This window comes from Falco rusticolus, chromosome 4, assembly GCF_015220075.1.
Source record: "Falco rusticolus isolate bFalRus1 chromosome 4, bFalRus1.pri, whole genome shotgun sequence".
Classification (NCBI taxonomy): domain Eukaryota; kingdom Metazoa; phylum Chordata; class Aves; order Falconiformes; family Falconidae; genus Falco; species Falco rusticolus.
Genome location: NC_051190.1, coordinates 13,954,578 through 13,968,958, shown reverse-complemented (window position 1 = coordinate 13,968,958; position 14,381 = coordinate 13,954,578). Strand labels below are relative to the sequence as shown.

The window sequence follows — 14,381 nt, the reverse complement described above, 5'->3', positions numbered from 1 at the left end:
AGCTTTCCCGCCCGACCCCGCTGCAGACAGGCTGGATTTCACCCTCGTCTCCCCACAGCAGCTACCGAGGGGCCAGGAGCTGCACAGCCACACATCTGCCTGGGAGTAAGGGGGCCAGCGACCACGGAGAGCCAGCTGGTCCCACACCCCGGGTGAGCAGAGCATAGCTGATACGTCGGACCATGGGGGCAGCTCACGGGAAAAAGGTAACGGGGCAGTTTTATTCAGGGCTACTGAAGCGGTGGTGGGATGATGGAGAAGGCACCATCTGCTTACACGGTGCTTGTTTTGCCCCATGCAGGCTCAGGCAGCTGATGGCAGCAAGAGATTAGAGGGAAGGGACCCACTCTTGGGTGTGGGTGTCACTCCTCAGGGCTGAATTAAGTAATTCCACCTGATGGGCTCAGCATCAAGGCCTGCCGGGGCTTTCCAGACAGCAAGGAGGGGATCAGAGCATTGCATGAGGACAGGCAAAGTTTGGCTTTCTGAGGAAAAACATCAGGCTTGCTCCGAGCATATCCAGCAGCCCGTGGGCTGTCTCCCACAGACACGGTACAGAGTGAGCCCCAAGTGTTTCTTGGCCTGTGAATTACTGCCACCTCCCTCCCAGCACGGGGAGGAGCTGGGTCAGGTCCCATGGCGTCCTCGTGCATCTCCCTCTCCTCCAAATCCCCCCGGGAGAGTGGTCAAACAGCTCCAAAAGGAAACAGGGCTTTACGGAGTCAGACTCGTGCAGAGACAGCTAAAGATGGTTGTGCTGTGTGTTAGATGTCATTTTGCTTTTATGGCTGATGACATCAGCGCCTAGAGATGCATCATCACTATCCAGTTGTGATGCCCTGATCCGGTATTAGGCTTCTGTACCTTGCCTCCCGGCTCTAAGAGAAATGCACTCGCGCACCACACTAGGTCAGTAATGTCTATTGCAATGGGGACAGCAGTGACTCTTTGCCCCAGGAGGGACCCCGCATGCTCAGCTGAGCATGGTCTGTGGCCTTCAGAGGGGCAGGCACACCCAAACCAGGTGCCTTTCAGATGTTCGGAAATCTGCTGGGCTTTCTTGCAAAACCAGAGGTAGACACTGTTGCACTAGCCAGTATTACCAACACCCAGAAGGAAAATCTGGGCCGATGTGGGACTAGTAAGCATTAATCTCTTTTCCTAGACCTCAGAGAAGTGCCCGGTACAGGAGGTGCTGCTCCCAGCCAGCCCCCTGCTTCTCTGACACCCACCCGAGGGGCCAATGCCACGCTGGCTCCAGCCCGCAGTGGGCTCAGGGCTACGACAGCCCACTCGGGAGGAGCCATGCTCTGCCCACAGCTAAACCCCAGACCTTTACTCACGTGGCCGTGACCTTCAGGCCTTGGCACATTTGTAGGGGCATTACTCAAAGCAGAGAAATAAGCTGGTTAGTTCAGGCTCGGCTCAGAGCCACCCAGTTCAGCCCTGCTGCGTACAAAGCAATCTATGCCGGCCTCCCAACACCGGACCGCTTTTGGACAGCTTTCCCCATTGCTCCCTCTTTCCAAAACAGCACCGCCCCACCGCAGCCCGGCACTGAATGATCTGGCTTTGAAACGCTCCCGGGAGCTCAGGCTCTCCCGTCACACCAGCTTGCTGGCAGCCCCAAAAAGCTCCGAGACAGTTTTACTTCCATGGGCACCAAAAGGTCAGATACTTCACTCCCATTTCAGCCTCCCAAATGCTGCCTGGGTTGACAAAAGCCTGTGCCACCGCCCGGCTGGCACCGAGCAGGGACATCTGACTGGCAGCTCCTGGGTCGGTGCTTTATCCTTAGGCTGAAGCTGATGGGGGGGGGGAGGGGGGGGAACAAGACAGCTCCTGCTGCCGCATTTCCAGCGCCGGCATGACCAGCAGGCTCCAGCCCTCCCCAGGGAGCAGGCTGGGTCCAGGTGGCAGGCATCCAGGTGGCAGGCAGGAAAGTTCTCCTTCCCCCAGCCCTTGCAGAACCAGCCCAGGAGGGTCTGCCAGGCATGACTCCATCCTCCACCTATAGCCCAGAGAGGTCCTGCACAGGAGCACAGGGTGGGAGGAAGGCTCAGCACCTTGCCAGTGCTGCCTGCATTAGCAGTCTCAGCTGCACCCCTTTTAAGTTTAGACCAGAGCAGCACTCCAAGGGGATTACAGTAGTGGATTGTGGAGTGCAAGGCAACCCCCAGCTCCACAACAAAAGGGACCGGAAAGGCTGCCAGCATGACTCCATGGACACTTCCACTCTCAAAGGCTGCAGTTGCTCCCAAAAAACCTGTTCTGGTATCACCGCCGTCTCGTGGGTCCAAGCCAACGGCAGGGCTCCAGCAAGACAGTCCCCTGCTGCAGTACCCTTCGCTTCAAGGCAAGGACTTTGACGGGGCTGGTTCAGGGGTACTGCAGAGCCAGAGCCAATTCCCTGCCGAGCCCTCTGCTCTGCAGAGCACCAGCCCCACTGGGCTCAGGAATGCAGCTAACATCCCTCCAAATCCGCAGCAAACCACTTCCAAATAATCCTGCAAGCACAGCCTCCCAGGCAGCAGCTCCCCAGGCTGCCCAGGCAGATGCTCCCAGACCCCCAGGCAGCGAAGGGGGTTGTTTCCAGGTGGCTACAACTCTCCACTGCTTTTCTCCCCATTTTCTCAAGGCAGGGTTTGCATAGCGGCAGTCTCCCCAGGGAAAGTTTTCTGTCCCCAAATTCCCAAGAGTGTCAGTTTACACTAATGTCAGATGAGCTGAGATTAGCCTTGCTGCTGAGCAGGGAGCTTTGCTCTGTGGATGGTTTAAAACAACAAGAGGCAGCACGCCAGCACAAGAGGCTCTGCTTGTTCAGGCAAACGACAGTACCTGGCTGCCCATGCTGAAAACCGGGGCTTTGAGAGCATCCTTTAAAACTCTTCTGTCTGAGCACTGCAGGAGAGGACCAGCGCTTCTGGGAGATGCTGCTAGGATTTCCCCACAAACCAAACCCAGCCCACTGGCGAGGGTATCCCCTCGGCCTGGCCAGAGAACTGCTATTGCCTGTGTCCCAGCTCACACAGGACATACTCTCTGGTCTTGCATCCACTCTCCTCTTCGGGGCACAAGGGAGGTGGCCCAGGACACACAGTGTCCCTCAGCCACCCCAACACAGCTGGCCCAGAGCAGAGCCCTATTTCAGACCAACTCTGGCTGCGGCCAAGCTGTTTCACCAACACACTTAACTGCACTTCGTGAAGTTTTCTCACCAGCAACCACACACATTATTCACACAATGAAGGAGGTGAAGGCTACAAAAATCAACACTTCAGCTCCAGAATGAAAAGCAAGTCCTAAAAAAAATTCCTCTGCTAACGGGTGGGAGGAGGAGGCTCTCAAACAGGTAAATAAGTGCCACTGCACTTCCAACAGCTCTGCTGCAGGTAATAGCGGGGTCACGTTCCTACTGAGCATCTGCGTAGAAGTCGGTCATCTTGTCTATTAGGAGAATGGTCTCAGTCTCAAAAAGGCATTCATCTGCTGGTGTCACAGGGCAGGGAGAAAATAAGATAAAAGTTGTGATTTTCAAGGTTTTCCACCCGTCCTGAAGGAGGCAGAAAGCAGCAGTTGCATTTTCCCAGCACCACTTAATGCTGAGCAAGGGACTCCCTTCCCCAGACCCCACGCACAGGTGAACACCCAAAAGCAGACATCCCTCCCATGGGACTAACCATTAACAGTTTAGCTCCACACACATGCATCCTGCTTGGCCTCAGCCCAGCACCAGGTCCATGCATGCAGGGTAACTCCAGCTACAGCAGCATCCACCACGTTCAGCATCATCACTTTTCTTGACCAGCACCAGCTGCATAAACCACGGTCCAACAGGGAACAGAGTGCTAAAACACCAAGGCAACATTTATAGGGACACTTAAAACGGTCTATATTATTAAATGAAAGATCCAGATTGACCAAAAAGCTGGTTCTCATCATTCAAGAACTTATAAACTCTTATCCCGACTACAGAAATCCTGGGCCCTTGTTTTGGAAAGCACAGGAGCAAGGCAAACAAGAGGAGCTGTGTCTTTGGCTGGCAGAGGAGAGGTTTATAGTGAGAAAGAAAAGGGCTGTTTCATGCCAGTGCAGCAGAGCACAGGGAAGAAACTGCCATGAAGGGACCAGGATGGTGGCTGTCCTTGTACAGGGATCACACAATGCCAAAGGAGGCAGCCCCAGGACCTGTCATCACCAGCATCTTCCATTCAGCTACCAGCATGAGCAGCAGCTGGAATTGAAACCACTTAAAAAATGAGATGAGGAATAAGGCCCAGATTGCTCCCAGAAGCGATGGAAGAGCTCAATCACAGAAAGACAAAGAGGTATGAAATGCAGCAGTTTGTGACACCCAGAAGAGGCCCCATGGTCCAGCAGCCCCTCTACATGAGAGGGGACGTTACAGGGCTGCAGCCCCCAAGGCAGCAGGCTGGGACATCGCTGCCCCATCGTGCTCTGCAGACCGGCAGGCACAGCGGGATTTTCCTGGCTCTCTGACAGCTATTTCAGAAAGCCGGTAGCCAGTGTCCCTGCCAGCTCTTTCAAAGCATCGCTGTGCCCAGGAGGCACAAGAGCCCTCTGAGGGACCCTGTCTGCTCTGCTGCTGGAGTATCTGCCATCCCACCTCACCAGCCAGGGCTGCCGCTCTGCTTTCAGCAAGAGGGGCTACAGGTGCCAAGACCCACAAGCATAACAAGTCCCACTGACAGTCACAAACGTCACCAGTTGTTTGCTGCCACTGGCCCTGGGAGCAAACCCAAAAATAATATGGCAACTGGGTACCACAAAGTTTCAGTGTCCTGGAGCACTGCACTGCTTGGGGAAGGGTTTGCTGCGTGCTGCCTGCAACAAGCCCCGGTTTAGAGCAGCAGGAACGAGAGCTGATGACTTTGCACACAAGGGAAGTCCCCAGGTGCCTCACAAGATTGGGGAGATCATCAATGGAAAGCCCATTTCTGGACAAAAATATTATATGCCCAGAAAATAACAGGTCAAGCACACAAGACAGCAAACACCAGTATGTCCTCTCACCTGTCTGACACAGCAGAGCCCAGAGGGGGAGAGCTGGGCCACAGCAAGTCCCAAAACCAAAACAGAAGCCCTCTAAGGTGACCTTATCCTGCCTCTTCTTGCCTTCCTCCTCTTCAGCCCTTTAAAGTCCCACAGGTGGTGACTTTACCACTCCAGACTTTTGTAGCTTTCAAACAAAGTAAAAGAAAATGCTGTAGCACCCCAGTTCTCATAAGCTAAACTTGTTACAGTAGGCTGCTCTGGCTCCTGGAAAGAGATCACAGCTTTATTGCTAACCTCCCCATCCCGAGTATCCAGACAGCACAGACAAACCAGCCCCAACACCTAACACAACCCCCTCCCTCCAGAGATACTGATATCTTGGTCTTGAGAGAGCTTAGATAGGCTCAGTGCAGGCAGGGAACTAATTTGGGCACAGCTGCCCCAGTTTAAGGCTCTGCCTTCCCCAGTCTGCACTGCTGCTTCTGCAGCTGCACTGGATCAGCAGCCTGTGTGCTTGCACCCTTCATCGCGGTGCAGAACAGCTGCCATGATACCCATATGGACTCTCCAGACAGCTGAGTGTGCCCTGAAGCAGCACAGGGGTGCGCACACAAGCAGGACATGCAGCCCCCGTGCCAGCAGGGCAACTGAGCACATCTTACCAGTCGGTACATGAGAAGATGTGATACAGGGGGTTGATCTGTGGTTGAGGGTGCTGGGCAGAATGCAGAGGAGCATGCAGCCAGCCCCTCCAGAGGAAGGGCAGAGGCTGGCCAGCACCGGCCAATGCTGCCTGCAGCATCTGGGGCTGCAAGGGGACCATGGAAGAGGGCTCAGACTGAAGAGAGGTCCCTGACGCACTTGTGGGGAGAGCAGGAAGATCGCTGCATGGAAGATGCAGCAGCTGCCAGGGCTGGGATGGCTCAGCACTCCTCAAATAAAAATGGATTAAAGCAATTAAAGGCTTCACTGCTTTGCTCTGCTCCTGGGGAGCTTGTTCAAGTGGCATCTGCTGCCTCCTCATGAACCCTGCGATAACGGGGATACTGCCTCCTCCATTTGCAGCCTGTGGTGGTGGGCAGCCTGGTGGGTGGCATCTCATCCCGGATAACAACAAAACCTCCTTCCTTTTGGCCCCTTTCTTTTGGGGTCCCACTCACACAGGACCCAGCCAGCAGCCACCGACTCATGCTGCCTGCAGGGGACAGGCCACCCCTATGAGCAGTGCCTGGGGCTGCCGGGACATTTCTGCCCTTATTTTTCACAAAGCCCATTTTTCCAAGCTAGGGACCAATTCTAGTGACCCTGGACAGGTAAAGAGCACAACAAGGTGGTGTTGGAAGAGCAATATCTGATGGCAGCACTATCCTTGGCCCCTAACATATAGTCCCTAGTTGTGAAATGCACTGATGATGCCACTGGAGCCTGGTGGCTCTAGGACAGCGTGGTGCAGTGCCAGAAAGAAATGCTGTCCCTATTAATCATGTGGTATAAGCCTCACTTTTTGCAAAATGCAATTCTTCAAGGCACTTTAGAGTATCTTAATGGTCTCTCTGCAGCATGACAGCAATACACTTCAAAACTGCTGGAGCTCTTTCATGCCAGTGACTGATGCTCTTCCCATGCAGTCAGCAGTATCCACAGAAATAGTGGAGCAGTCTTTCACATCATCAGTGGTACCACACCTCCAGCACAGGGCAAAAATAAGCTCCTGAGACAGGTAAAAAATGGTTTATCCATAGCAACAGCTTAACTGCTGCTAACAACATTGATGTCGGTGATGCAGCTATTGCCAACAGATAGCAGGGTGAGAATTTGACTTTGTCCTGGCATCCAGTGGCATTATGTGCTCTGCATATTGCAAGGGACCAGATTAAAAAGCACTGAACGGCAGGCGAGGATTTCCTTAGGACCAGGGGAGAATAGCAGGTCCGTTGGCACCATGCCGATGGATGGATGTGATGCCCTGGTTTGTGCTGGGGAGCTGCTGGGGGTCTCCCCAAGCACTTCACAGAGGGATGTCGGGCTTTGCAGTCAGCTTGAATGCTGACAAATGAGCCTTGCACACCTGTTGCCGTGGGGCTGAGCCCCGTCACTGATTGCTCTCATTAATCTCCAAGAAATTTTCGGCTGAGCTCCGGTGCATCGCCCCGTGCAGCCAGGGAGCATTTGCTCAGCCCCAGCGGGGAGTTCAGCAGGGCTCCCTGCCCTGGGGCTGGCAGCCCCAGCAAGCTCCCCGTCCCATGCTGCTGCTTCCACGCTTTAGCTTTTTTTGCACTTCTTCTTGGGCAGTCTATGAAATCAGACTCGATTTTCCAGCTTATGTGGCTGCAGGAGGGCTGTGCTTGCCTTCTGGGGCCAGCCCCGCCACCAGGCTTTGAGAGGGGAGTGGCACTGGTGACAAAGGCAGGCAGAGGTCAGCGCAGCACTCATCTGTGTCAAATTGTGTTTTCTTTATGAATAAAATAACACCAAGCGCTATTTGAAGCATTTGCAATTTTCCACTCGACTAGGCAGCAAAGTGGCCACCTGGCTGGTGCTCCCCAAGAGCGGTGCGGGAGCTGCAGTGACGTGAGCCTGGCCCCGTATCCAGCCTGAGAGCCCGGACCCCTTCTGCAAGCCTAAATTTACAAATTGCTGTAGCCAAAAAATCCCTGAGGCTGCTGGTTGCCCTCGTGAGAGTGGCCACAAGCAACTGCCCTCAGCTCTGCTTTAGCCCAAGACGTGCTGCAGACTTGCAGAGGTCAAAAGACCGGTAACGAAATGTTACACCAAAAACTTGATATTACTTAAGAGTCCTTTGCAATATGATAGTGAAACGAGCTATGGCTGTGGCCGAGTGCCAGGAGTAATCCAAGCTTGCAGCTTCGCTTGAAAAACCTGCTCACCACCAGGCAGGTGTACATGGAGGGCTGGACAAGGGCAGGCAGCTGGGGCCGGGGAGCGATGGGGCTGGGCACTGGGCTGGAGCAAGCACTGGGTGCAGGGGTGGTTCAGAGACCCTGCTGAGACCCCTCCCCACGACAAGGGAGCAGATTCCACAGCTGCTGGCTCAGGAGTGCCGGAATGTGCCTGGACACTGACACCTGGGTGCCTGCCAGTCCCAGTTGCAAAACCTGCCAAAATAACAGTGTCCCATCATGAGCTGGGAGCAGAGGAATGTGCACGGTCAAGCTCCCTGCCAGGCAATAACCCTCCCGAACCCAGCATTGCTCTGCTTTTGCAAGAGAGAGGAACCCACAGTTTCTCACAATAGCCTTGATAGCAGCTACATTGTGACCATCACCGGGAAGGCAGAGCCCAGTCTGCCAGCTCCGGGGAGGAGCAAGGTGGTACACTGCCTCTCCTAGCCCTCAAGAAATTTGGGAAATTCATCCAAACTCCAGTACTTCCTCCCATCAAGGCCAGTGGGGAATTAGCAGGGGTATTAGGCACTGGGACACGCTGCTGATTTTATCTGTGTTTCTCCTTAACAAGAAAATGGTATCATCTCGGCAAACACGTGTGCCAGCTTGCTGAATCAAATAAGCCTCAACGCCTCACATGGCAAGACTTTGCAGCAGAACAATCAGGCTGACAGATTTTTGTGCATTGACATCACAGATGGGGAAAAAGTCTTACTAATCCTCAAAAGTTTCTTCCAGTGGATGATTTCATTGAGATCTCTGGATCAGTTCCAGCTGCAGCAAATGAGCACAGATAGACCAGAATGGGCAATAACACAGGAGATTTGGGCAATAGCTTAGACAGTATCACAGCATCCAGGAGCATATAAGAGATATTTCCATACAGAGCACCAGCAGGAGCAGCAAGAGGTATTTGGGGCTAGTTGAAGGCAGTGGTAGAGTACAGTTTGGCTAACCTCTAGATCGCATATTTTGTGGCTTCATCACACACAGAAACGCCAGTTTCAATCTGCCAACCATCAATGCCTTGTTCCAAGTCATGGCAACTTCTTTCAAAACCTCTGGGTTAAGCAATTAAGACTATTTTAATCAAGGGATGTGGTCATTCATTGAACACCGATGTCAGCAGCTGCTGCAGCACCTTACGGACAAAGTACCTTTCTCTGAGCCCATCTACTCCCAACTAGGTTAGGCAACTTCCAACCCTGCTAAGGGTGCCTCCCTCACAAAACCAAGCCTGGAGGAGGTTCATATCAGGTCTCAGCCTGGGTGGCATTTTGCCCACTTTAATATCTCTTTATCACCATGATCTGATTGCAGCAATTGCTTGCTTAATTTATTAGCTCAGACTTCGGCTACAGTGCAATACAGACGCTATGATACTGCACCTTAATAGCACCTGTATTGATCTGAACCTGCCTGAAGCCATCCTCGTCACCCTTTCCATAGCTCAGGCTCTGACCATGCTGACGGCTCATTTCCCTAATCACTTTCATCAAAGCAAAAGCATGGTCCAGAATTACCAGCTATCAATTTTGCTGCAAGTAAATATTAAAGCACCCACATGTAGACAACACTGATTAATGGTTTATACAGGGAGGCTGGCTTTAAGCTGCACTAGGAGCATTGTCCTCCCCGAGCAGGGAGCTATAGAGGAGGATGCCTGCTTAGAGCTGGTGGTTCAAAGCAGCCTACACCTGTGAAACTGCCTGCAGACATTTGCTGCAGGAGCTCTTTGCTGTGCATCAGTCAGGGCCAGGAATGGTCCTGCTGGGATATAATGATGCCCAGGATGTTTGAGAGTAACATAGAACAGTAAAAGTACAGCATGAAACTACTTACTATTTATACTTTGTGTTCCTTTGTTGCATTTAATCCCACTTAATAGCCAGGCTAATTCCAGCTCAAGTGGTAGGTGTCCTCACTGACATGGTCAAAGCGGGCTGGGGATCCCATGCAGGAGCTGGCCTGCAGATTGGAAGTCGTACCTGCTCCCATCAGCAGTGTCTCCAGGATCCTCCCTCTCTTGCTGGAGAAATTCCCTGGCCGGGGCCACTGCAGGCTGGTTGCTGCTGCCATTGATGGAAGCACCAGATGGGCTTGAGGCAGCTTCTCCTTCATCTACCCGGCACACACGTCTGTCCTGCTCACCTGCAGAGGCACATAGTATTACTATGCGATGCCAGATTTTATCACTACTTCTTACCCCTGGCAAGATGCAGTTGGACGGCACACAGAAGGGATTTTCACATGGAAAAAGAAATTTTGGGGAAACAGTAGGCATTTTCTGTCCATTTACTGCAATACACCCTCCCCATCCAAGCCCTCAAGGTGACAAATGAAGCCCTCTGACTCCTGTGGTACCCATCCCCCTGCCCAGCTGGGTCGGCTTTGTCCCCTGGGGAGCAGGCAAAAGTCTTTATCATCTGGGAATCATTAACTACCCTCTGTGAGCGAGGAGGTGCAAGAAGCCATCCTGCTCTGCAAACACACTAACGGCTCAAGCAGAGATTAGCAGGAGTGTTTCCAGCCACACCGTGCCACAGAGGTGATGGGGTATCAGGGACCAGGCAGAGCTCTGACCAGCCTACAGGTCCCCTGCCCTTGGCTTTGCCACCACCAAGGTCACTGCCACAGTGCAGCCAGCACGACTTCTTAGGTTGTAATGGGATTGCACGAAGTTTGTGCTGGGGGCCGGGGCGCACAGAGTTCGAGGGAGGGCTGAGCTGCCCAGCCGGTCCCACCACCACAAGCGGCACCTCAGCCAACATCTAGCATTAACCCAGTGGAAGAAATATTTAACCAGCCTCCATCACTGCCCTGCCGTGGGAAATGAAATGTTATCTGCTTTCAAGTCCCAGCCCCGGGTGACTTCAGCAAGGACAGAATTTTGTCTGTAGATCGGGAGCCCAGACATGACTGGCAGTGACGCTGCACTCCCAACCCTGTGCTGAGAGTGGAGATTTAATAAAGATACAGGCAGGCAGGGCCAGGCAGAGCTGCCTGCTCCGTAATTCACAGCATCAAGGCTCCCCAGCGCTGTGGCCAGCAAGCCCATCTTGGCAGCAGCGTTATCTCACTGTCATTGCAATGTCAGCTGTCTGCATTACACAACCATGGAAAAGCCAGTATTTGTGTTGGGCACTCAGTTGACATGTCTGGAGTTTTTTAATACACAGGAGACATGTCCACACAAGAAAGCTCCTGGTGCCACAGCAATTGCCTAGAAAAATGACAGCCAGCAGCCAACATCACTAGCAAAGTAAATCAGCGGCTACGAGCCAATCTGATGTACAGCCCTAGCAATGAGGACTAGCTGTGGGCTGCCCCAGAGCCATCTTCCTCTTTCCAGCATTATGAATTAACCATACGGCCATCCATCAGTGACGCTCTGGGTGCACATTCGGCACAGTATTATTTTCTCTCCACGTGCACGTTGAATAAAAAAAAAAACCACATCGCTTCCTCAGCAGGGCAGAGTCCAAGTCCCAAGAAATGAACCCTCTGTGGCCACATGTGCTGGAGAGCTGTGCTGGAACCACGCTGGAGCCATGCCAGAACCATGCCGGAGCCACCTGGCTCTTCTGCCAGCTGCTGGCATGGGGACTCTCCTGGGCTGTCTTGTCTGGGGGTGATACCTCCAAACAAGACCCTCACCAGATTCACAACAACACGGGGCACAGGAGACACAAGGAGTGATGCTGCAATGAGCTCTCCATGCCACCTTCTGGGACACAAAGCCACTTCGTAAGAGACACAGGGGCACTTAACTGAATGACGCAACCCCTTGTCAGCAGGAGCCATTCCAGATAAAATTATCACCCAGCAATCAACTGCCATCACACAGTAACCTTCAGGGAGCTACCGGGGGAATACAAAGGCTTTTTGTTAATCCCAAAGACTCATGAGCAAAGGTTGAGATTGCTTACTAATTTAGGTAGCAAAGAGAAATGTTGTGCAAGGAGCTTCCAGAAAAACAGCTTTGCCATGAAAAGTCTTTTGGTTCGAGACAGGAGGTCCCAAGCACCCCTCAAACCCCCTTCCCTGCACAGAGGAGCCCAGATGTGCAGCTGGTCAGGCACTAGGGTGTATTGGACAGAAATACGTCCAGAAATTTTAACTGGCCTTTTTCCAATTTTGTTTTACTCAGTCAAAAGCAAGTGTTGATGGATCACAGCCCCTTCCCACTCCTGCATCTACCAGCCATAACCACACTCACCTGGGAGCTCAAACAGGGTTTAAATTGATGCTGTTTTCCCCTTTTGATGCATCACCAGTGAATTCAGAGACCTATTCAAAGGCACCTCAAGGAAAGTAGTACAGATGTACAGCTATCTCTTTTTCAGTTCAAAATTGAGCCAGATGTGGGGCTTTTTAAGTGTGCAGTAAGCAGTCAGGCTGCAGGGCAATGGGTGACGTGAGGGGAATCTGCACAGCCACAAAAAGCTCAGGGGGCACACGTGGGCTGTGAGGCAGATTGCAGTTTGAGCAGACAAACTGCACAGCCTCCCCACTTAAAGCCCTCTCCTCCGCCACAGTCTTGGTCCAGGGGCAAAAGCTGCGTGGGAGCTTCAAAACCCTGCCCACGTCTGACCCAAGGCTGGTCAGCTCGGGCTGACCACACTCACACAAGCACATGTAGGCACACGCCACACACAGGGGAATGTGGACCAGCCTGCCTCTCATCTCCTGTATCTGATGCTCCACATCAATTAAATTTAATAGCTCCTGGTCAGGAGGTTAAAAAAAAAAATAGTAAATTTTTTTAAAGTGTCTAGTAGCAAATGACTGGCAACTCCTCCTACATTTCATCTCCTGTAACAGAGCAATACCTGCACAGTCTTTTCCCACTTCTTTCTTGTCTTTTCTTCCAGAAAGAATATTCCCTGCAGCCCAAGTATCCGAGTGGAAGCAGGAAGCCGGGAGGCAGCAGCTCGGGTGAGTGCCAGTGCCCCATGGTGGGCTTCGCCAGGCGAGCTGGGAAGGGCTGGGGCTTCTGTCACACCCAGCACTGCTGAGCCCTTGGCTTGAAAACACACCTGGGGTGAATGCTGGGATGTGGAGAGGAGCAAAATGTGGAGAGGTGAAGATAAGTGAATAAGCACCTCCTTGCCCATGGCAGCCTCCCTTCTTTCTCCCATCCTTCACGGAGTCAGGAGTGTCAGGCCAGGAGGTGGCTGTGATGTGCGTGCCCCCATGGGTGCTGCAGTGTGTGAATGTGGCTGGGCACCACAGCAGTGCCCCCCCGGCTTCCCTCATCCCCTTCCTCTGGGTGGGAACGGTCTCTCCCCATTCCTGCCCACCTCCTGGGACCAGAACCTGGGCATCTGCAGGCTGGCACAGGGTGACCTGGCCAGAGCTGGAGGGCAGCACCCATCTAAGAGCCAAGAGGAGCTGCTGGGGTGGTCTAACTCCTTCTTCTCCCCCAGCTTTGCAGCCTCTGGTTTCCCAGGCCATGGCAATTCAGGGACAGCCAACATGGTACTTCCAGCCACAGCAAGGATGGGGATGAGGGACCCAATCCAGGCAGGGGATGCATCTAAGCAGGATGACTTGGGGCAGCAGGAGCCTGGGGCAGCAATGCAGTGGCACCACACAGCCCCAGCGCCACCAGGATGCCTGTGGCCCCCATGCAGGGGCTGCTTTTCCCTCCCGCAGCCCTCACCCGCAGGGTGCAGCAGCTGCTCCCCCTGGACCATGCAGCAGTTGGTAGATGACAGGGTGTTGCAACACGCCAGGGAATAATCACGATAACTCGAGCGGTTGCCCTGGTGCCGGGCTTGGCTGTTGCAGTGGTTGCTAAAGAGAGTGGGCGTGCGGCTTCCTCTGGGGCGATCTGATTTCTCTGGGAGCGTGGTTAAGGCACACTTAAGAGAAATCGTCCTCGGTGGAGCAGGGATGCGACCTCTCTGCCAGCAGCAGCAGCTGTGCTGAGCAGGCTGCTCAGGTGCCTGGGCATGCATGGAGCTGTTTGCTTTGGGGGGAAAAAACTATTAGCTTGTTCATCCATCCTGGGAAAACATCATCCGGCAATGAAGAGCAAAGGGAGCAAGTTTTCAGGGTGGCAGAGAGACCTTTGGGACCAGCACTGAGGAGCAGCGAAGGCCACCGGCTGCTGCCGGCTGAGCTGCAGCCCCCAGTGGGGTCCCTGTGGGGTGGTGAGAGCAGCGGGGAGGGAGCCGGTGCAGCAGCCACCTCCACGTGACCCTCCATCCCTGCTCCCACCGAAGAGACCTGGCAGGAGCCAGGCAGCTTCGTCGGACCCGGCCAAAAGTCACACAGGCGCGAGCACAGCCGGGCAGAAGCAGCAACTTCAGCCCCTGCAGCCCCATGTCGTGGGACACGGGGCAACACCTGCCCCCTGGGCTCCCCAGGGCCACGCTGAGGAAATCAGGTAAGCCCAGGGCCCCTTGAGCTGCCCCGGGGGGTCCCTGCTCCTCTGCCAGCTCCCCGCTGCCG

The 14,381-nt window shown here is 53.7% G+C and overlaps 1 protein-coding gene across 2 annotated transcripts in view; it reads left to right on the top strand.

Moving 5' to 3' along the window:
• Nucleotides 1-71: 71 nt before the first annotated feature.
• FAM107A (family with sequence similarity 107 member A) overlaps nucleotides 72-14,381 on the top strand; it is a 31,232-nt gene continuing 16,922 nt past the window's right edge. The window contains exons 1-2 of one of the 2 annotated variants that reach the window (XM_037385076.1): nucleotides 72-206; nucleotides 12,797-12,860. In XM_037385076.1, coding sequence (XP_037240973.1) covers nucleotides 183-206; nucleotides 12,797-12,860 — 88 coding nt within the window. In that variant the 5' untranslated portion in view covers nucleotides 72-182. Of the gene's footprint in view, nucleotides 207-12,796; nucleotides 12,861-13,708; nucleotides 14,317-14,381 lie in introns of those variants that run through there. The other variant, XM_037385077.1, reaches the window with a different exon arrangement.